This window comes from Orcinus orca, chromosome 8, assembly GCF_937001465.1.
Source record: "Orcinus orca chromosome 8, mOrcOrc1.1, whole genome shotgun sequence".
In the NCBI taxonomy this organism is placed as follows: domain Eukaryota; kingdom Metazoa; phylum Chordata; class Mammalia; order Artiodactyla; family Delphinidae; genus Orcinus; species Orcinus orca.
In genome coordinates, this window is record NC_064566.1 from 87,112,476 (window position 1) to 87,137,037 (window position 24,562).

At 36.8% G+C, this 24,562-nt stretch overlaps 1 protein-coding gene across 1 annotated transcript in view; it reads left to right on the top strand.

Moving 5' to 3' along the window:
• Nucleotides 1-24,562, top strand: part of ZC3H12C (zinc finger CCCH-type containing 12C) — a 70,630-nt gene that overhangs the window by 33,598 nt on the left and 12,470 nt on the right. Inside the window, exons 2-3 of the mRNA XM_033410189.2 lie at nucleotides 510-1,258; nucleotides 19,585-19,724. Coding sequence (XP_033266080.1) covers nucleotides 510-1,258; nucleotides 19,585-19,724 — 889 coding nt within the window. The remainder of the gene's footprint in view (nucleotides 1-509; nucleotides 1,259-19,584; nucleotides 19,725-24,562) is intronic.

A 24,562-nucleotide genomic window follows, 5' to 3' on the forward strand; every position in this document is an offset into this window, starting at 1 on the left:
AGTTAATGTTTTCCTTTTCACATGGCTTTCTCTTTAAAATAATTTTTACAAATTTTTGTGAATTATTTTAGAGAAAATGTACATAACCTGTCATAGCACATCTAAAACAGGGTTTTTTTAAATAATATTCTGTGTGTCACTATAGAAACATAGGCCTTCTAACTGTGGGAAAATCTCTTCCATCAGGATTGAGAAGCAGCATGATATAGTGGGGAAAGCATGGGTTTCGGAGTCAGACAAAACTGGGTAAAAAATCCAGTTCCCCTACTTATTTACTTTGTTGCCTTGGAGGGAATACTTAATTTTTCTAATTCCAAACTTTGTCATCTGAAAAACAGGACATGATACTATCTTGGAAGGGTGTTATAAGGGATGAGAGGATGTAGACAAAACAAAGTTGATATTCAATAGTTTGGTAATTCTCTCCCAACTTCTTTATTGAAATAGAAATGATACTGAAATATCATTCAGTAGACATGAAATTCTAAATATTTTACATTTTTCTCTAGGAATACGGGGTGCTTTGCATTCAAGAATACAGAAAAAACAGCAAAGTGGAGTCAAGTACACATAACAGCTTCATGGGCTTGAAGGATCATCTGGGGCATGACCTAGGCCACCTTTATGTGGAGAGCACTGACCCACATTTAAGTACATCTGTACCTTGGTCAATGGTAGAAAAACCAACAATGGATAAAGTTAATTCCGGGAAGGAAGAAAAAGAGGTGTCTGAAGAGAATGCGAGCTCTGGTGACTCTGAAGAAAGCACAAATTCTGATAATGAGTCAGAACAATTGAGTAGCATTTCGGTAGAGCCATGCTTATTAACCAAGACTCACAGACAACTATGTAGGTCTCCGTGTTTAGAGCCTCACATACTCAAACGCAGTGAAATTTTGCAAGACTTTAAACCTGAAGAGTCTCAGCCAACCAAGGAAGTGAGGAAACCCCCTGATGTGGTGCGAGAGTACCAAACAAAATTGGAGTTTGCACTGAAGTTAGGTTATTCTGAAGAACAGGTTCAGCTTGTGCTAAACAAACTTGGTACCGATGCTTTAATCAATGATATTTTGGGAGAACTTGTCAAACTTGGAAATAAAAGTGAGGCTGAACAAACGGTTAGTACAATTAACAGTATAATGAGGGAAACGTCTTCCCTGGAATCTCAGCGGTCTGAATCTCCGATGCAAGAGATTGTAACAGATGATGGGGAAAATCTGAGACCAATAGTTATCGATGGCAGCAATGTGGCGATGAGGTAAGTGGGGAAATCTTCACTCATTATTACCAAACAATCTTTAAAACGTATTTCTAATTTTGTGACTGTTTCTTTTCTAACAGTCATTAACGTCAAGGTTGTTCTGCATCCCAACATTAGCTTCCATATTTCTAATTGTGTCTCTCTTAGTTCTCTCTCTACTTCCAGAGCGGTCAACCACTCTTACCTCATTTGTCCCTAAATAAAAGACCTCCTTTTCCCTAGTTATGTCTTTTTTTTCCCCCTCATCTGGTAAATTACTATGGTATAAAAATTAGCATATATTCCCGGTATAGTGTTAAACATTAGTTTTAATTGAAGAACTTGAGTATGATCATATTGAATAACTTTGGAACCTAGAGAGATAAATGGCCTTTTTCTATACAAAGTCAAATAACCATAAGATAAAATCCCAGTTCTTTGAGAAAATTATTTTTATTGGTTTCAGGAACAAATCAAAGCCATAATTTCAGGAGTTTTTTTGTTCCATTTAAGAAATGTAATTCAAAAATAATTTTTTAGGAACTGGGGGGGAAAAAAAAAGCAAAGCTTCCAGAGAAATTTTTTTATGGATTTTGATGGCTAAAAATGTAAAGTGCATCTAAATTCAATTAGTATATAGTTAACTGCCCACAGTGTTCAGAATACTGTGGGGATATAAAGATATGGAAAGGCATCAGTTCTTCTTTCAGAAAGCTTAACATTTCATATATTGTTTCTCAAGGTGACCTGAGGATAGCTATCAAAGAATCATCTGGGGAACTTGTTCTAACTAGTGTACATTCTAGAGCAGTGCTGTTCAATGGAAACGTGATGTGAGGCACATATGTCATTTAAAATTTTCTGGCACCTACATTAAAAAATTAAAAGAAACAAGTGAAATTAATATGAATAATATATTTTATTTAGGTTAATATAGCCAAAATATTATTTCGATGTGTGTTCAATAAGAAAATTGTTAATGAGATATTTTTGCATTATTTCTTTCATATTGTCTTAAAATCAGGTATCTTACACTTATAGCACATCGCTATTCAGACTAGCCATACTACAAGTGCTTAGTAGCCACATGTAGCTTGTGGCTACATATTAGACAGTATAGTTCTAGAAACCTACCAAGTCCACACACAGACCTACCAAGTCTAGATCAAGGTGTAGCCCAGCCATCTCCTTTTGTAACAAATACCCCCACTAATAATGATGCCTACTAAAATTTGAGAACCACTGTTTTTTAGGTGATAGCAGCATTTCTGCATAGAGTATGAGAAGGACCAACTTGTAATCCTCAAAATAATACTGCTTCCACCTGATGGAAAGGTTATCTTTCTTTCATTTATAAGCAAATGAGATTTGCAGTATTTAAATTACTTGTCCAAAGTAAAACATAATTCAAACCCAAATATGTCTGACTTCAAAGTCTATACACTTTTCCTCATAATGAAAGGTTAAAAACAAACTGAAAATGTTCAGGCCAGATCTTCCAGGGCCTTCAATGCCAAGCTAGAGAATTTAAACTTGGCTCCAATCCAAAGGTAATTGAAGATTTTTGAGGAGGGTAATGTCAAGAGTAGAGCTGTGCCTTAAACTGATAATCTGGCCATGATATTTAAAGTGGACTACAGGAGATAGGAGATAAATTTGAATGCAAACAACCCTTTCTAAGGGAGTAAAAAGGGCCTTAAGTGTCATAGAGGTATGAAGTGTACATACAACCTTGAGAAGTCCTTCAGTAAAATAACCTCTCTGTTGTCTAATCTTTCCCAAATTTAGCCATGAAATGATTTTTTTTTTCTTGCAATAATCCAGAACTAGTGAACAGTTACCTTAGAGTGATAATGAGTAAAGCCAAAACACCATGGAATCGCCAAGCAAGAGAGTAATGAAGGAAGGTAATAGGTCCTGGAGAAACACCTACAACCATAGCCATATACCAAAAGCACCAGAGAGGTTCTTAAAGGGCTCAACTCTTGAAGAATCTGATTCAGTGGGGTATAGTAGAGCCCAAATAACTATATAGTATTTTTAAAGTGTCAAGGTATTTCTGATGCATAGCCAGTGTTAAGAACAATTCAACATGGAAGGTGTGGATATCAATAGGTCGGGAGGTAGAAGAAACTGATGATCCAGGGAAAGAGTAGTGTGAAAAATACCAGTCTTAGAAAAAAGTTTAGTGCTAGTAAAACCAAGAGACATACAAATGCCATCAACTCAAGGAAGCGGAGGCTTTAAGGAGAGAGTATCCTGTGGGTAGAACTGAAAAAAAGATACAGGGACATGACAGCCAGGAAATCATTGTCTTCAAGAATGCCATATGGTGTTAAAGATAGAAACCCAGTTACAAGATGTCAAGAAATGAAGGAATAGAGCTAGACTGTTATTCTCAAAAGTTGACAGAGGAAGGGAAGAAAGAGGAGTGAGTTGAGAAAGGATTTTTAGTTTTATATAGAACAGAACTATATAAGCTGAGGGGATGGGGAAAAAGTCTCCACAACAGCAATAATATGAGAGTTTAATTTTTGAAGCAAAGTTCTCTGAAGGAGGAGACAATCAAAATACAAATAGAGAATTTGGCATTGGAGGTAAATACACTTTGGGGTAGTCAGAAGAACACCTTGGAGGGGAAAAACAGCATCAGACTTATAAAACTTAGAGCCCATAGAAGTGAATTTTTTTAATGGATATCATTTAGATAAATGATGTCATAGTTGGAGCAACTCACATGACTGAAACCTAGTTCCCAGTGGCAATTGAAAAGTACTTGGATAACTGAAAATTTGCATAAAACTCTAAACTTTACTTATCCCACATGATGAGATACAAAAATAAATGGCATAATTAAGGCATTTCAAACAATCTACTATATGTAATTAGAAAACACTTCCACCCCCACGCTATTTTGGCCCCATTCTGTTTCTTTTGCTGTAAAGACGGGACAATGCACATCGTATGTTTTAATCTGACATGTAACCTGAGATGCTTCAGGCATTGCAGGAGAGAACGAGTTGACAGGAAATTTTATTATAGCAGCGTTATACTGTCAGTCACAATGAAATGTCGTACCATGTCCATAACTTTGAAAGTGCCAGAACTCATGGAAATGCATAGTAAATTTTTACATTCTGCCACTTACGAGATCTACGTAAAGTAATAAAAGTCAGTTAGAAATGCATATCTACTTCAGATTCAAAATCTTAATTTAACAAAATGCAGAGAGATTTTACCCACTTCCTGTTGCATAAAATATAGCAAACATGCTTTTACTTTTTTTTTTTTTTTTTTTTTTTTTTTTTGCGGTACGCGGGCCTCTCACTGTTGTGGCCTCTCCCGTTGCGGAGCACAGGCTCCGGAGGCGCAGGCTCAGCGGCCATGGCTCACGGGCCTAGCTTCTCCGCGGCATGTGAGATCCTCCCGTACCGGGGCACGAACCCGTATCCCCTACATCGGCAGGCGGACTCTCAACCACTGCGCCACCAGGGAAGCCCCATGCTTTTACTTTTAAGTTAATGTCGTACTCATGTTACTTTAGCAAACCTATTATATAATAAATTTATATACATCATAATAAATTATAATAGGTAAATGCGAGGATGAGTTAAGAATAGAGTACTATTTTATTTCCTTTCTGATTTCTCAGGCAGATATATTCCACATATAAGAAGAATATATTTTAGTTTCATTTAAATGCTAGCAGTGGAACTGATATAAATGATTCTTTAGACGTAAATTAAAAGTAGGAAAGAAAGGCATTTTAGTAAAATTACCAAAATGGACTTTAAAAAACAACTAATTCTCTACACACTACCTTTGTGATTCTGAGTAACTTGTTTAAACTCTCCAATCTCAGTTTTCAGGATTGTAAAAAGAGGAACTCACCTTGCAGGCTTGTTATTAGAATTAAAGATAATTAATACCAAGTGCCTGGCATGTAGTAGGTGCTCAGTAAATTACAGTTATTATTACATTAAAGAGCTAGATTCTGTATTTTAATCCAGAACATAATAACTAATGTAATGAAAACTTAGTTCTTCAGATTTTTTAAAATAAATTTATTTTTATTTTTGGCTGCGTTGGGTCTTCGTTGCTGATAGTTGTGGTGAGCGGGGGCTGCTCTTCGTTGCAGTACACGGGCTTCTCATTGCGGTGAGCAGGGGCTGCTCTTCATTGCAGTACACGGGCTTCTCATTACTGTGGCTTTCCTTGTTGCAGGGCATGGACTCTAGGTGTGCGGGCTTCCGTAGTTGTGGCTCGCGGGCTCTAGAGCACAGGCTCAGTAGCTGTGGCACATGGGCTTAGTTGCTCCGCGGCACATGGGATTTTTCCAGACCAGGGATCGAACCTGTGTCCCCTGAATTGGCAGGCAGATTCTTAACCACTGCGCCACCAAGAAGTCCCAGCTTTTCAGTTTTTTTATTCAACATTTAACAAACAGCAGTTTAGCAGTCCATCCTATGATCTATAGGTATATTTTAATTCTTTATGTTTATATCATCGATTGTTTTCAATGATTTCTATGGTTTCATAAAGAAGACTTGGGCTCTTAGATCTGGGTGATGCCAAAATTGCCCAGGGACAAGCCATGTAACCGTAATATACAGCATAGGTCCCAAAACTGCAGGAATCCTGTGTTGCTTTGCAGGAAGCATGCTTCTACTTTCAGCTTATTAATATCTCTTAAAAATGTGCCACATTGATAGAAGTTCTGGGTAAGTTCGTTGAATAAGCAATTCATTCAAAATTGACAAATACCTAGACTGTAGTCTAGCATAATTTGTGATAGCATTTCAATGTGAGGTATAAGAGCAAAGAGGACATAAGTATTCAAAAATAGAAAACAGCAAACTAATAAGTTTAGATAAAGCCCTAAACTTTTGCACAAAACTACTTGGTTTTTGAAATATGAAACAGAATAAATTTATATTTAGTGGAACTGGACTAACTAACAAGTACTGACAAGAAGCTGCAGTTAATTTTAATTCTTAAAAAAGCAAAAACAAAAAAAAACTCTCAGTAATTTAGCAAATTGGTCATTCAGCAAATAGGCTTCTTTCCATACTAGGGCAGATACTTCATAATATAATTATACTGTGAAATGTATACTCCAGATATAGAAACAGAAACAAAGCATAAGTAATACTTATCATATTTCTGAAATGAAATTCTCATGATATTGTGATTTTTATTTCCTCCAAGTAGCTTTACAATTCTTCAAAATCTGATTCTATTAAACCTGAGGTAGTTTAGCAATGGAGTATAGAATTATTCTCTATCCACATGTATCCAATAGTTTAAATTCATTTTTCCTTAAGAAATTCCAGTGTTTTAATTTACCCATGGGTTTAGGTTCAGATGACTTGTTCTGCCATTAACAAAGTACCATCTTGTGAGCCATCAGGGATGGGAGTGTAAGTTGGATGTTGTTGCTCTTGGTTTCCTAAACGTCCTTGATTTCTTCAGTATGCTTCCATAACATAGTCACCTGACTTCATAAAATTATATCTCCATATTTCTACTTCAGCTTCTACCAAATATGTGAAATAAGAGTGGTGAACAAGAGAAAAACCCAGAGCCTCATCACTACCTCTACACTATGTGTAGCACAAATTCTCCAGTTTCATGGGATGGAAGCTAGGCACACCAGCCTTCTCTTTTTGATATGAACAAACTATTGAGATCCTCCTCACCCTGACTCCCCTGTCATTGCAAGTCCTCTCTCGGTCAGTGAATCCAGGCTTTTGGTTTTAGATAAAATCTCCTAACTGGTGGGTAGGCTTTATTGCTGCATGTTTGAGCAGAGTATTAGGATAGATATTTTGTTTGCTAAAAATCTCAGGTGGACCACTTTTGACCAATAGGATCCATGCTTGTATTGCCTCTGTGTTAATGATGGGGGACCACGAAAAGAATTTAAGCAAGGGAAGAATGGCATATCATATTTACCTTTAAGAAAGTTCACTCTGTAGAGAAATTTAGAGAAGGATTTGAGCACTAAGACTGCAGACAAGGAGACCTACTTATATTTGAAAATATATGCAAAAGTTAAATTGTGGACAACTCCTGGAAAAAGAAGAATATTGCCTTTGTATACCAGTCTAATGGCAGAGAGTACATAAATAAAACAACCATCTGCTCGACCCCTACCCCTCAAAAAGACTCATGTTGGAAACCAGCTGGTGTTGTATAAATCTGAATCTTAACTGGGGTGTAGAAAAGCACTCCAGGTAAATCACTGAAGTCATTTTCTTAAAGTTTGAACAGAAATCATATATAGTCAGATTACAGAGTCAAAATATGAACAGAAAAATGCCCAAGTTGTAACAACTTTTCCTTTTATCAAGAATTGTGGGCTAAGCCTATATATTTATAAAATATTAGCAGAATTTAGCAGTCTGTATAAATAGGATTTATTTATCTAGATCAATCTTTTTGAAGGTACAAAGGCTTTTATGTATCTAATCTGGTTTGTGAAGTTGTATGGACTTGAGAACTGTTTTCAGTGTGAATTAGAATATTGAAGACCATCTTGCCTGGGCTCCAAAACTTGCCTTCAATTGTTTGATGGGTTTGCTGTTCTGTTGCCTGTTTACCATTTTAGTACAGCCCTGTCTCACAGTTAATAAAATCCTCCAGGACACCTAGTCCAAGTTTTTGGTTTAGATTACAGGTGTGAGACTACAGCTTGCCAGGGTTCATTCAAATTTGGTTTTGGCTCTCAACAAAAATGTATCAAAATTATGTGCAGTAGATCTGCATGGTCCAGTACGGTGACCACTGGCCACATGTGGCTGTTGAGATTTTCAAATGTGTCTAATCCAAATTAAGATATTCTGTAAATGTAAAATACATACAAGATTTTGAAAACTTAGTACAAAAATATATGAAATAAAACAACTTTTATGCTGAATATGTGTAAAAATGATCAGTTTTGATACATTGAGTTAAATGAAATATATTACTAAAATTAATTTCACCTACTTTTTAATTTTTAAGATGTGCTATTCTAGGTCATTTTAAATTATATTTGTGGTTCACATTATACTTCTATTGGGTAACCTCTCAGTGAAATGTTTTTTAAGTTCCAACTTAGTGGGGGCTTAACATCAATTAAAAGACAGCCTGATTTCCCTCTAGATGAGTGTCAGTGTCATAGGTAGTACTTACAGGTTAGTTGGCAGTGTCCCATTTCTCATTGTTTTAAAGAAAATCCTTAGGTAATATGAAAGGAATCAGAGAATCAGAACTAGTTTTTTCTGTTGTTTGATTATATCAGTGTGGAGTCTGACAAAGACAGATGTTAGTTCTGTTCCACTGCATCTCTTTATAACCCTAAGTATATACTTCTACCTGTCATCATTAATGAATTTTCGTAGACCAATGGTCAATAAACTTTCCTGTTATCTCAAATATGCTTATTTAAACCCTAACCTAGGAAATAGCAACATTAATAATCCTATTACATAATGAATAAAGTTAATTATAAATCACCTAACTAGTGATTGTAAGAAATGGGAAAAGTCACCCAATTATAATAGGAAAAAAGTGATTCGAGTTTTACGTTTCCTACCTGTCTTAATATTGAAGACATTATTACATCTACTTAACAGGTATGTTCTGTTCAGCATCTTTAGACTAATGACCCACTTGGATCTAGATTAGCTAGATGTGCTTCCTATTATTGATTTTGGCTTCAAATTATGGACCTTATAAGGTGAGGACATCTTTCTACTTTCCTTTTTCCTTATCCTTTCCCATTCTCAAAATTCTCTTGGCCACACTGCTCTTGTGTCTGTACCAACTGGAGGGTAATAATGAACTTTCATGTTAAGACTTCGACTGTAATTTTGGTGTTGAAATTTTCATTGTCCTAAATCAGTAATTTTCAGACTTTTATTTTCCTTTGAAGCAGTACAATCCTGCAAATCTTAAAAGGAAGCCCAGTATTTAAAACAAACAAAAACATAGTATCGTTTGAATTGGAGGGTATAAGTGGGGGCTGTGTTTCCCAGTTAAAAATTCCCTTCATTGTTCCCTAGAAGGGCCTCTGGGATTTCTGTTTGGAACACAACTTGATAGACCTGATTAAATTATCTGTAAGAAGGGAGTTTATCTGTAACAAGGGATTTAGTTTTCTGGGTATATTGCATCCTGACCACTAGGTTTAGGTTCAAAGTGATCTTGGTGTAGTGGGAAAGAGATCAGAGATTAAAAGTTCAGTAGCTATAAGAGTAACAAAATAGACATAAATCACTCATTATGAGCCTTCAATATAAAAGAAAAAGTTCTAGATGCCCATGAGTCAGCACATGGAATTATAGATTCTTAAATACGATATGAAATTTAATTAGACTACAATAATAGGAAGGAAAATATTCTCTTATTTCCATATTGAAGATGATATCCAGCTGTACTCCTGTTTCCTTGCTTAAGGGAAATGGGATAGATGTAGGAGAGTTTCTTCTTAACAATCATTAAACGTTGCTAATGCATTAGTATTTGAAAGAGTTCTTTAAAATGAAAATCTATTTTCATGTATACGACATGGGTTATGTACAGTCAGGCCTAAAAATTGAAAAACTAAGTCATCAAGTATTTGAAGAGCACCTAGGTGTATTAATAATTTAGTGTTCGATAAATATTATTATTATTATATTAATATAATATAATTATATAAGCTAACTATATCTAAGCTTAAAGGACTTTGGTACTAAAGATTCAAATACGGTTTTCTAGTTTAAAATTATACATTTGGGCTTCCCTGGTGGCGCAGTGGTTGAGAGTCCGCCTGCCGTTGCAGGAGACGCGGTTTCATGCCTGAGTCCGGGAGGATCCCACTTGCCGCGGAGCGGCTGGGCCCGTGAGCCATGGCCGCTGAGCCTGCTCGTCCGGAGCCTGTGCTTCGCAACGGGAGAGGCTGCAACAGTGAGAGGCCCGCGTACCGCAAAAAAAAAATTTAAGAAAGTATACATTTTACTCATACTGTTCACTCTAGGCACTTCACTGACAAACTTGTATCCTTATCATTATATGCAGTTTGATATAATGACCCATTAAAGTCACAGAAGTTTTATAATCATACTTGAATCTTCCAGTGAAGGGTGTAGCAAACTTGTAGGTCAAGTTTTTGATTTAAATAAAAGATGATATATCAAAGGTTATAAAAAAGCAATGGATTGTTTTTTTGAGTCCCCTGATACCTTGATCTCTTTCTGTTTTTTTAAAAAAAAACTAAAACTGTTTAGTGATCTCCACATATCAAACACATTGATCTAAAAAATCACAGTTTACCATCAGTAGTGAGATTAAAGCTATTAAAGATTTACTGGTTTCATTTTCATTCCAAAGCAAGCTCTTTTCCATTTTCTAAAAATTAGGACCAAAGGGACATGAGAAAGTGAAGGCACTAATATTTATTGAAGTCTTCTATGTGCCAGGCACTCTGCTCAGTGGATGTTACCTTGTTCAGTTCTCACAACCCTGTAATGTAGGTGGGATTATCTCCATTTTAAATATGAGAAGATTGAGGTTGAAAATAAGTAACTTGCCAAGGTCACACAGAAATGTACTAAAGAAAATACTTAAACTCATGTCTAATTCCAGACACTGTTATTTTCACTGTGCTGGCCTACTCATGAAAAGCCATCTCTGTTTAGTAGTAATGCTAGTAGTAGTATAATAGTACTAATACTGTCATAATAATTAGTAGTGCTAATTTACTATTAGTAGTACTAAACATGCCATTCTAGGTATGATTGTTACAATTAGATTTTAGATGAGCTATGGAAAAACTTTTTAAGAATGGCTTTCCTTTGATCATATAAGGGATAGACTTATTACATAAATATAAGAAAATAAAAATCATTTATGATTTCCAAGGTTCTTTGCAAGCATTATAAGTAATATGTTAATTCAAAGCAAATACTCAAAGTTGAGCAAAATCAAATTTGAGGAAATAAAAGATAATTGACAAAAGACTCATTTCTCTTTTTTTTTTTTTTCAATGCCATGAAAAGAATTAAAAAGAAGTAGTCCCCTTTAATAGATGCCTTCATTCCCTTGTTAGATTTCTCCATGTTTTTCAATTTGCTCCTGTCTACCACAGGAATATAACAGTTATAATTCTAAAATAACCCTTTCTATCCTGTGGTTAACCTAGTTAATGATATGTGTGTATATAACTTAACAAAGTATATAATACATGAAATTATGTTTCCTAGACACAGCAAATGGAATGGTTCGCCCATTATCCCTCTCTTCTAGGTCCTGTATTGAGGCAAGCTACATTAAAGTGTGTGGTTCCCTGAATTTTTCTCTGCATTACAAAATACACCTTTGTAAATCCGTTAACCATCACAGGTGACTAATTTAATGGCACATAATAAGCAAGTGTACTTCAGTTCTCTAGTGGGAAGTATATATGATGTTTTTATAAGATTTAGCAAATATCATATTAGTTTGAGTGCTTATGGAATTGCCCTTCTGTTGAAGACAGAAAAGTAGAACTGAGGGGTTTTCAAATTTGTTGCAGTAGTATATATGAAGAGATTAAAGATAATCCCATTAGATACAAGACAAAGTGAATTTACAGAATAATAAAGTTATGATAGTGAAAATCTTATGAAGAATATGTTTGTCAAGATAATTTGTGTTCATTTTAGCTCCCCTTAGTTTCCAATTTCTAGTTCACTAGAAGGTGCATATGTCTGAAACTCCGAGTAGGAGTCCCTGCATAAAAGAAATGGGGCTTCAGTTACCCCAGTCCAGACCTTAGTAGCCCTTTTCACAGCTTGCAAATTAATTTCATCTTATTGTCTGGAATAAGCTCTGCAATGAATTACAGAAATCTGTTTGGGAAGTTGCAATGACTAATAAATCAGCAATTAGTTTTGCACGTGGCATATTAGTTGTGGGATATTAGAAAACCTCTCATTCAAAATTTGGCCCATAGCATGGCAGACCTCTAGCACATATTTACTCTCAGTATAGATAAGCACATATTCACTAACTCAGGTGGCTTGTCTCCCAGGAGCTTCAAAAATCCTCTACCTGGAGTCCAGAATATGGTAGCCTTTAGTTTATACAGGAGATCTCTTCCCAACAGATGAACAGCATTAAGAGACAAGAGAGGCATGTTCCTCCAAGAGAGGACCTATTTGCTCAGGAATCTCAGAGGAGAAAGAACAGGTAGAAGGTTGTCCAGAGATACCCACAACTTATATGTTTTTCTGGATGTAGGTGAAACAAGAGAGGTCAGTAGAAATTGCAGAATACATGCATGGTTCCAGTATCTACAAGAAAGGACAAGAAAATATTAAGGCAGGAAAAGGAAACATATAAGGCTTTTCCATTCCCAGCTCTGAAGCTCCTCTATTAAGTCAGTTTTGCTCATTAGTTTGCACCATTTGCTAATTGTTTCCTGTCTGATTTCAAGCGGAGAGGGGGTGTCTCCTGGTGGAGATGGTAAAGTTTTATAGGTAGCGTCCCTTGTATCTTCCTCAGTCTCTAGCTATCTTCTTACAATAGTAACGTACTGACTTTTCATTGGCAACATCCTATCTTCTTACAATAGTAAGGCACTGACTTTTCATCGGCAAGTCCTATCTTATTTGTTGGTAGTCCCAGAAAAGTATATGCTCCCTGTGTGAATAAGTAGGTAGGTAACACTGCAATCTTGAGTTTCTTTTTGGCTTCACCTTTCTCCATTTTTTCCCCCAAACTGGATTACTGTTGCCAATACCTGAGAAACTGTCTATTTTTTGACATACAGATACCTTTTCTCTTACTTGTGCTTGCAACAAGGCTACCACAGAAGTGGAGAGGATTAAGAGTCTATTCTGATCCACCCCTGTATCCATCCCCATTCATTTAGAAAATGCCTTGGTGAACCACTGATGGAAATCACTGGGGGACTCATGCAGGAGCAGCACTGCAGCTTCTCTCAGGCCACCTTTTGCAGAAAGACTGCAAAGTCTGCCATCAGCAGTGCCTCGCAATGGGTGTCCTAGGTTTGAGGAGCAGCCAGAGTTGTTGCGGAAGGTGCCTGAATCCATGACACTCCATTTGCCCCATCACATCTGTTCCCTTAGTCAAGCAGACTCACCTAAGGCAACATTCCAAGTTACAGTCAGTGTCCATCCTCACACACAGGGTTGCAAACTGAAAACATGCTGTAGAAAACCTTGGCACATTTTTGCAGATCTTTCCAGGGCACTGGAAAATAACTCTTAAGATGGATATCAGCTAGGGGGAAGGGATGTGGTACCCTTACCACATCTGATCCACCCAGCAGTACTGGATAACTTCTGAAGGGTATTTGAATCCCTGTAGCTCCAAAGGGAGAAGGCTGATTTTTCTCTACACTGAGATGAAAACTAAGTTGGTTTGTATGGCACTATAGTTTCAGGCTCATTTTGCAATTTAAAAGCCTGACTCCTTTTGTTTCCCCTTCCCTCCAAGTTATCAGGGAAACCATTTGCCAACCTGATGCCTTAATTCTAAGACAGTTTCTTATCCAGATTTTCAGACTCCTTGCTCCTTCCTCTTAATCATTTCTGCTTCCCTAGCTATGTTTTGCATGTTGAGTGTAGGGGGAGTCTTGGAGGTGGAGTCCATACCAGAACATTCAAAATAAGGCTGGCAATTCTCCCTCTTCCAAAGGGAAGTTATCCCGGGATCCTGAAGTCCCTGGGAACCATCTGTCCAAGAAGGCATCATCTCCTCTTTCTAGGTCCCAGAGAAGGCAAAGAAGGTGAAGGGGGGTAGAAGGAGCAGTAGCAGAGAAGTGTTGAGAACCTGGAGAAACAAAAAGGTGCTTTCAGTTTCTTAATCTCTTCCTTCAGTTTTTTTAATTCATTCTTACTGGCTGTCTAGTTCATTCTTTCATTTATTTCCTGAGATCCAGAGATACCAATAACCCTTTTATTTTAAGTAGGGTTTTTCTAAAAATCTGTGTAAATATACCAATTTGTCTACTTTAAATGAGCCTTCCTCTGGCCATTGCAAAGCAGGATTTTTATAAACATGCCTATTCAAAACATGACAGAGTAAAGTAAGCCCTTTAAGAAAGAGACCTTCTGGCAGGCTCCTTATATTTTCTACATTAAAGCCAGTGTTGAATCACACACAACCTTCAAGCCTCTATTACCCATTTTGCTCAGCAGGAACTCAGAATTAGCAGTGAGAGTTTGGCATTTTCCCTGGGAAACCAAACCCACTGAGCCAAAGTAGTCAAAGGAACACTTTTTAGCAAACATCCAGGGTCTCCAACCTAATCAATGGTGGCTACAAACCCTGTAACAAATTCACCAGCGGGACTCACTTGAGGTATACCATCCTTATTGCCAAATTGTTGAAATACGAAAGAAATTGAGGCCCACAGGAACATGCCAATTCATAAATATAGAACTAGCTGTTTTTACTACTGAGGAAAAAAACCCTAAATGCACGCAGATACAGCCTGTAAGATGGCTACAGAACTATAATGAATTTTCTTCTCTATTTGTGGAATTAGAGCTACAGTTTGTAAACATCATCCTACTCTTTTAGTAAACACTCAACAGACAGTTAATTTGCACCAGTAGCTACATTGTGCTCACTCTGACATCCTGTTTTTCATATTTTTTTATATCAGGCTTACTCTTTTTATAATTCTTTATCAGAGCCTCCTACCCTTGCCCCTTATATAGTAACCAGCACATATGATTAGTCACATCCTTCAACACGCCTCATAAGGTTAGGTCAAGTTCAGTCTCCCCCAGCCTCTCCCAGTCTGTAAGTCCCACCTGCAGTTTGGAGCTACCTGGTAGTTTTCTGCTCAGGCTTTCACTGTTACTAGGGATGATTCTGGGCCTTGGCAGCTAGCAGGGACTTCCATGCCAGCAGCAGCCATTCCAGGGATTTCCTAGCTGGCATTCATTTGTTTGGCCTGATCAGGAGAGGATTGGCTGGGGAAGTATTGGACATGCAGGGACCAACCCTACACATCCCCACTTGCCTGCTTCTTTCTGTCCCACCCATAGAGAAGACATTAGCCTGCCCCCATGTGAGATCTGAGGCTGGGCCAACTGCTGATTGCTTTAAATCTGATTTCAAGTTACTATGGGGTTTTACTCTACCTGGATGTGGAATTACTATGTTTGAGAGAAAACACGCCTTCACCTTTATAAAGTATTGCCAAATTGCTCTCCTAAATAGTCATACCATTTATACTCCCACCTGTAATGTATGAGTTCCTACTTTCACACATCCTTGGCAACATCTGGTGTTTGCAAACTTTTATTTTTTCCAGTACGATGGGTGTGAAGTGGTGTCTCACTTTAGCTTAATTTGCATTTCTTCACTGTTGAGCATCTTTTCATGTTTGTTGGTCATTTGGGTTTCCTCTCTTGAGGATTCACTGTTCATATCTATTGCCTTAAAAAAAAAAATGGTTACCCTTCTCAATGTATAGGAGTACTTTATGTATTACGAGTACTAGTCTTTATCAGTCCTATGTGTTGAAAATACCTTCTTCCAGGCTATGGCATTTTTATGGAGTCTTTTTCATAAAGAAATTTTATGTGCTCAAATGTATCATTCTTTTCCTTGATAGTATGTGATTGTGTCTTCTTTAAGAAGAATCTCCCTATCTTGACATGAATATCTCCTTTAATTTCTTCTAAAAAGTTTTACAGTATTTTCATTTTTAAATCTTTGAACTATATACAATTTATTTTTATGTATGGTATGAGGTAAAAATACAATTTTATTTTTTCCACATAAATAATCAATTGCCCTAGTACCATTTGTTAAATGATCCATCTTTTCTTTATCTGTAATGACACTTTTATGATTTATACACACCTGTGTGTATGTGTGAGAGAAAGAGATCTTAGGCTCACTTGTCTGTTATACTTTTTCTGTTTTTTTTTATTTTTGCCAGTAAAACACCAATTGGATTTCTGTAGTTTTATGCACAAGTATTGATAGTTAGTGGGGAAGTTCCTCCTCTTTTGTTCTTCAGAATTGCTTAACTATCCTTGGCCTTTTATTTTTCCATACTAATTTTAGGATCAGCTTCTCAAGTTCCATAAAAAAAACCCTTTCAGGATTTTTATTGGGATTTCAGTGCACTTATAGATTAATTTGAGAATTGCCATCTTCATACATTGAGTCTTACCATCCATGAAACTGGTATATTGTTCCTTTCATTTAGGTCTTCTCTTACTCCCTTTAAAACAGGTTTTCAATTTTCATTTTCTCTATAAAGCTCTTGGGATATCTTTTCTTCTTTAGATCTGTTTCGTTTTTGTAACTATTAAAAATGGCGTCATTTTTCAAATTAAAATTTTCTTTTTTTGCGGTATGCGGGCCTCTCACTGTTGTGGCCTCTTCCGTTGCGGAGCACAGGCTCCGGACGCGCAGGCTCAGCGGCACAGCCGCTCCGCGACACGTGGGATCTTCCCGGACCGGGGCACGAACCCGTCTCCCCTGCATTGGCAGGCGGACTCTCAACCACCGCGCCACCAGGGAAGCCCTAAAATTAAAATTTTAAATCGGTTTACTGGTGTATAGCAACATCTTTAGTAACGTATTGTCAAAGAACATTGTATGATAGATTCTTGATGTCTGTTGAAATCTGTTCTGTGGCCTAGTGCACAGCCAATGTGTTCTTGTTCCATGTGTTCTTGAAAAGGTTTTCTCTTTAATTTTGTACAGGGTTTTGTATATGTTCATTAGGTCACCTGTAATCGATTATTCACTTGTCTGTATTCTTGCTAAATGTTTTCTGCTTCACCTGTCAATTAGTATTATTGTGGATTTGTTTATTTCTTCTTGTCATCCTGTGATCTTTTGCCTTACACTGAGTTCACAATTATTATAGCTTCCTTGTGAATTGTTCCCTTTTTACTATTATGTAATAACTTTTTACCCCTGGTAATGTTTCTGCCTTAAAATATATTTTTTTCTGATATTCATAGAATTTTCTGTTGGTTTATGGTATGAGTAAGGCAGCAGTTAAGGATGTGTTTAGCTGCAAATAACAGAAAATTTCACTACAGTTTTTTAAACAAATGTTGGGGAGGTATTTTTTCTCAAATAACAAAATCAGAGATTGATGTGGGTCCATCAACAGTTGATATGGTTCTATTTGCCATTCACAGTGTGGTGCCTCTCATCCTCTTGCTTGCGTTCTCCCTAGGAGGTTTTGTGGGAAGGGGGTGCGGGGCTGTGGGCAGAGGGGAAGAGCAGATAATGGGAACGACCTGTTGTCAGTGTCGCACATGGTATAATACCTGGGTTAGCATCTGTAGAATCTTAGTCCCATGTTTGTAAGTGGTTTGCTGTTTACACACAGTTTATGAAAGTTATTTAGTTAGAAAGATGGAATCTTCTCTTTCTACAGTAAAATGTGATGGTTGTCTTTACCAAGTGAAATCACCTGAAAGAAAATGCTTATGCAGTCCTCTCTTTAGAGCCAGAAGCAGTTAAATTCTTAAGTCTCAGTAAACCAAATGTCATAATGACTAGCAAAGCATAATACATTTAGATCTCAAAGCATTAATGCAAAATAAAAATATACTTGCGTCTTAGCAAGTTGAGTTTTGTATTTAGGAATAATTAGTATATATATTCTCATGAGAGAATGCCATCTTTTTTTATTTTTTATAAATTTATTTATTTTATTTATTTATTTTTGGCTGTGATGGGTCTTCGTTGCTGCGTGCGGGCTTTCTGTAGTCGCGGAGAGTGGGGGCTACTCTTCACTGTGGTGTGCAGGTCTCTCATTGCGGTGGCTTCTCTTGTGGAGCACGGGCTCTAGGGCTCTCGGGCTTCAGTAGTTGTGGCATGCAGGCTCAGTAGATGTGGCTCGCAAGCTCTAGAGCATAGGCTCAGTAGTTGTGGCGCATGGGCTTAGTTGCTCCGCAGCATGTGGGATCTTCCCGAACCAGGGCTCGAACCCATGTCGCCTGCATTGGCAGACGGATTCTTAACCACTGCACCACCAGGGAAGCCCCAGCCATCATTTTTTATATTTCTTCAGAAGACTGCTTAAATTTCAGTATTTTCCATGAAACCTAGCATCACTCTGTGTCATTTGCTGGGGCATTGTTGAAGCCATGAGGTATCCCTTCTTTCCAAGAAAATGTGCCTCAAACTCCCCCTTCCCTTATCCCTTTCTCTGAGACTTTCAGTGCATCTGATTTCAACTCTAATGTTGCCCCAGACCATTAGGACAGGTCTATGGAACATAAACAGTTTCTGAGGTTTGCATTTATAGCCTTCAATACCTATAAAGCAAGTTGGTCTATTTCTGTTTTGTCCTTCAAACATGAGTAGTCATATTTAGATAGTTTTAGTGCTTCCCAGGGGACCACTAGAACAGTATATTAATATACCTAATGTTTGATTTGTGCTAAAAGGTAACAGAGCATTTACTTACCTTATTCCATTCAGTGCACCTTAGCCCAAGAACAAAGAATATCTATCTCCATTATAGATAAGAATGGAGCCTTCAGTGCTCAAACTGTAAAAAAGTGTACTTATTGCATTCAAAGCAGAAGACTGTTTCTTTTAAAACATTAGAATAGTGTTACTTTGAATTATTAGGTTAAAGTACACAAGCAGAGCCTGGTGCTAGATAAATATTTATTGAATGACTACACTTTTAGTTGGGCATTTTCTTTTAGGCACTAAAACTGCTAATCCAATTTTGAATGCCCTTTTGTCATCATTAATCCTTGTGCAACACAATATTGTTAAACAGAAACCAGGTGTCTTTTCACTGAAGGACGGAAAATGTTTCTTGTATGAGATTAAGCATTGAGTTTTTCACTTGAGTGCATGTCTGTATGTTGTTTTACATTGGTCACCTGATAAATTTTGTGCATTGCTTAATCACTGGATTGAAATATATACATAGGAACTCTTGAAAAGGAAGAGTTTTTAGAAACTCTTAAGTATTCCATTCCACTGTTTTTACAGATTTTTCTTCTATGTGACTTCTTTTTTACATTTGACTGAAATTACTCTCATTGTGGCTGAGGCCCGTTTTTCCCTCTCCTATCAAAACGAGCTTGTATCTTTCTAACTAGTTAACCTTTACAACCTCACATTTGAAAACTCAGTTTTCTTTATTCTTCACACAGTAATCATCCCAGTTTTCTTTTTGTTCTTCACAGATTTTTCACTCCTCGGTTATCTTAATGTTTCTCTGAGCCCTAAAACTCTATCTTAAATTTGAATTTCTTATTAATATTTTAATTATGTTATCACATCTGTTTACAAATTTGAATTAATGGAGTCAAATTTAGGTTTTGTTGTGTTTTAAGTGTTCTAAAATAATCTTTTAGCCATGGAAACAAAGAAGTCTTTTCCTGCCGAGGAATAAAATTAGCAGTGGATTGGTTTTTGGAAAGAGGCCACAAGGATGTTACCGTCTTTGTTCCTGCTTGGAGGAAAGAGCAGTCCCGACCTGACGCGCTCATCACAGGTGAGCCCGCAAGCTTCCGTGTGTACCTGAGCCAGTGTCTTGCTGAATAATCTGTGTGTCTGCTTCTGTTTACTAAGTTTGTGTGACTGCCACATTCACTTGGGTGGGACATTAAAGTTATTTTAGAGTTTAAAAACTATTGGGTTATGTTAACTAAACAGTAATTCTTGCTACATAAGCCAGTTCTTTTTTTTTAATTTGGAAACTTTTTACTTCAAATTTTGTAAAAATTCTGACTTTTAGAGACATGCTAGGAGTCAAGAGGCCTAGATTCAAATTCCAACTGTGCTAGGTACTGTCCATGGCACTTTGAGCAGCACATTGACTCTCTTTGGACCCCAGTTTTCTCATCTGCTGTATGAAATTAGGTGGTAATAAAATTCTAGTGACTGCAGATCAATAAAGACCTGTGAGATCCTGGGAGCATGCTGTCTGGTGTCAAGTAGAGGAAATGACTCGATCCCAATAAAGTATCAGTATTTTGCATTATCTTGTAATTTTTAAATGTATGAGTTTCAGGCAGAGGTGTCCCCTGTAACTGTTAATTATTGCTGCCCAACATTTTGCTCAAGTCAGTGATTCTCAACTGGCACCCAACCCCTCCTGCCCCTCTCTTCCCCAACATTAACAAAACTGAGGAACCTGTGTGAAGAAAACAACAGCACTTGTCAAATCAATGCAATCCCTATCAAATTGCCAACGGCATTTTTCATAGAACTAAAAGAAAACATTTTACAGACCCAGAATAACAAAAGCAATCTTGAGGAAAAAAAAACAGAGCTGGAGGAATCAGGCTCCCTGACTTCAGACTATACTACAAAGCTACAGTAATCAAGACAATATGGTACTGGAACAAGAACAGAAATATAGATCAGTGGAATAGGATAGAAAGCCCAGAGATAAACCCATGCACCTATGGTTACCTCATCTATGACAAAGGAAGAGAGAATATACAGTGGAGCAAAGACAGCCTCTTCAATAAGTGGTCCTGAGAAAACTGGACAGCTACATGTAAAAGAATGAAATTAGAACACTCCCTAACACCATACACAAAAATAAACTCAAAATGGATTAAAGACCTAAATGTAAGGCCAGACACTATAAACCTCTTAGAGGAAAACATAGGCAGTACACTCTTTGACATAAATCGCAGCAAGATCTTTTTTGACCCACCTCCAACAGTAATGAGAGTAAAAACAAAAATAAACAAATGGGACCTAATTAAACTTAAATGCTTTTGCACAGCAAAGGAAACCATAAACAAGACAAAAAGACAACCCTCAGAATGGGAGAAAATATTTTCAAACAAAGCAACTGACAAAGCATTAATCTCCAAAATATACAAAGAGCTGATGCAGCTCAATATCAAAAAAGCAAACAACCCAATCAAAAAATGGGCAGAAGACCTAAATAGACATTTCTCCAAAGAAGACGTACAGATGGCCAGCAAACACATGAAAAGATGCTCAACATCACTAATTATTAGAGAAATGCAAATCAAAACTACAATGAGATATCACCTCACACCGGTCAGAATGGCCATCATCACAAAATCTACAAACAATAAATGCGGGAGAGGGTGTGGAGAAAAGGGAACCCTCTTGCAGTGTTGGTGGAAGTGTAAATTGATGCAGCCACTATGGAGAACAGTATGGAGGTTCCTTAGAAAACTAAAAACAGAGCTACCATATGACCCAGCGATCCCACTACTGGGCATATACCCTGAGAAGACCATAATTCAAAGAGAGACATGTACCACAGTGTTCATTGCAGCACTATTTACAATAGCCAGGACATAGAAACAACCTAAATGTTCATCAACAGAGGAATGGATAAAGATGTAGTACATATATACAATGGAATATTACTCAGCCACAAAAAGGAACGAATTTGGATCATTTGTAGAGGTGGGGATGGACCTAGAGACTGTTATACAGAGTGAAGTAAGCCAGAAAGAGAAAAGCAAATATATATTAACGCATATATGTGGAACAACCTAAATGTTCATCAACAGAGGAATGGATAAAGATGTAGTACATATATACAATGGAATATTACTCAGCCACAAAAAGGAACGAATTTGGATCATTTGTAGAGGTGGGGATGGACCTAGAGACTGTTATACAGAGTGAAGTAAGCCAGAAAGAGAAAAGCAAATATATATTAATGCATATATGTGGAACAACCTAAATGTTCATCAACAGAGGAATGGATAAAGATGTAGTACATATATACAATGGAATATTACTCAGCCATAAAAAGGAACGCAATTGGATCATTTGTAGAGGCGGGGATGGACCTAGAGACTGTTATACAGAGTGAAGTAAGTCAGAAAGAGAAAAGCAAATATATATTAACACATATATGTGGAATCTGAGACCAATGGTATAGACGATCTTATTTACAAAGCAGAAATAGAGACACAGACATAGAGAACAAACATATGGATACCAAGGGGGAAGTGGGGGGGTGGAATGAATTAGGAGATTAGGATTGACATATATACACTATGATACTATGTATAAAATAGATAACTAATGAGAACCTCCTGTATAACAGGGAACTCTACTCAGTGCTCTGTGGTGACCTAAATGGGGAGGAAATCAAAAAAAGAGGGGATATATGTATATGTATAGCTGATTCACTTTGCTGTACAGTAGAAACTAACACAACCTTGTAAAGCAACTATACTCCAATAAAAATAAAAACAAATGGAGTGACCACCCACCATGTACCCCAAGGGAAGATTATTTTATTTTTATCTATAATTATTAAATTTTATTAAATTAGAATAAGAATCCATAGACAAGTTATGGTGGAACTCAGAGCCATGGAATCAGACCCTAGCCTGTATAAACTGTAGCGTGGGAGGGGTGGGCATAATTCAGTTGGCCGTACCAAGACATTGGATAACTCTTTGGAAAAAATATACATATTTAGATCCTTATCTTACACCATATAATGCAGATGGTTGAAGAATTAATTGTCAAAAATCTCCATTAGAGATTATAAATAGTCTTTGAGTGGCTGGGGAAGACCTTTCTAAAATTAAAATTTTAGAAGAAATTGTGAAAGGAAAGATAGATTTAATTGGATCAAACTTCTGTATTTTGGGACGTTCTCTTAACAATGAGAAAATTTTTTTATTTGCTTAAGAAAAAGTACAATAAATAAACAAAGAATCCATGTCCTGAACATATAAAGAGCTCCTACACACTGATAAAACAGTATATAATTGGTAACGTAGTAGGAATAGACAGTTCACGGAAGAATGCAAGTGCCAGATAAGACGAAAAAGTGTTCAACCTCATTAGTAATTAAAGAAATGAAAAAAAAAATGAAAAAAAACAGAAATGAAAATTTAAAAACTGTTATTTTTTTACCCATCAAATTAGCAGGGATTTAAAAACTGATAATACTCAGTGCCCGGAGGGAGTTACTCCTATACTGATGTGGAAATGTAGATCATTACAACCTTTCAGGAAAAGTTTGATCTTAAAGTGTAAATACTTGGATCTACTAGTTCCCCTTCTAGGAATAATTCCGCAGAAAATAAACAGAGGTACAGGCAAAGATTTTAGACCACAAATACATCCAGTACAATATTAGTTAGAAAAAAAAATGGAAGAAAAACATACATTCATTAGAAGAATGGCTCAATAAATAAGTATATATCTATATGATAGAATATGTAGTATTAGAATATTTAGGCAGAATTTTTAATGATCTCAGGAAGTGCTATCTTACGTAAAAGGCAGCCTTTGTTATTGTGTGTGTGTGCACATATACATACATACATACATATATACACATGTGTATAGAAGGAAAAAATACACAGAAAATGATTAGAAGGAAATATGCCAAAATATTAACAGTAATTGCCTCTGGGTCATGTCCTTATGATCTCTTATTTTCTCCCTACTTCTTACTTTTTCTTACTTTCCCAATTTTTTACAGGAAACTACAATACGTTAATAATCAGGGAAAAGATAAACTGAAAAAGAAAAAACAATGTTTAAACACGTAAATGAAAGCTTCTTGAGTGTGAAAGGAATATGAGATCAAGAAGGGAAAATGGTACTACTCAGTGTGAGATGTGGCTGAGTTTAATTTTTAAAATACCAGCACGCCAGGTCTCTGGAACTCATCAGTATGCAGTTTACTTTGTAAAATGTGTACCACTGTAATCAGAGGTTGTTAGGTGTTTTCTCCCCCAGGTAATAATTCTTTTGACTAAAACCCTCAACCAGATAATGCCTGGTAAATTGAATAGTCCAGTCTGTTTTCACCGTACCAAAAAAGAAACTTGATAAGAAATATTTTAAAGTTCTCAGTATAGATTCAAACTAGCGCGTTAGCCAGGCTTCCATTGATTGAATAAATATTTAACAAGCAAGCACGAGGCTATGTATCAGGTACTGTGCTAGGAACTAGAGATTCAGTTAACTTACCAGCTAGACTGACTTCATATTTATTTAGGTTAGGACTATTTATCCCAATTAATTAGCACTAATTTTCTTCCTAATTAGTGTCCTTTTAACCTCCTTAGCTGGTAAAGAAATGCAAATTAAGCAAGATGGTGATGACTATTAGGCCACCACCTCACTCCTCCAGTCGCTTCCAGGATCCAGGCATATCCTATACAAGTAAACACAAATAAAGGGCCACGGATTATGCATGAACATGGACAGTGAATAAACTGGAAGCCCTCAAAATACACATCTTTAAGTAGCTTACATATTCCTTTCACAGACATTTATTGAGGATCTACTGATGTGCTAATATGTCCTTGTGCTGAGTGCTGATGGGCACACAGATAAATGAGCCACCTGCCCTCA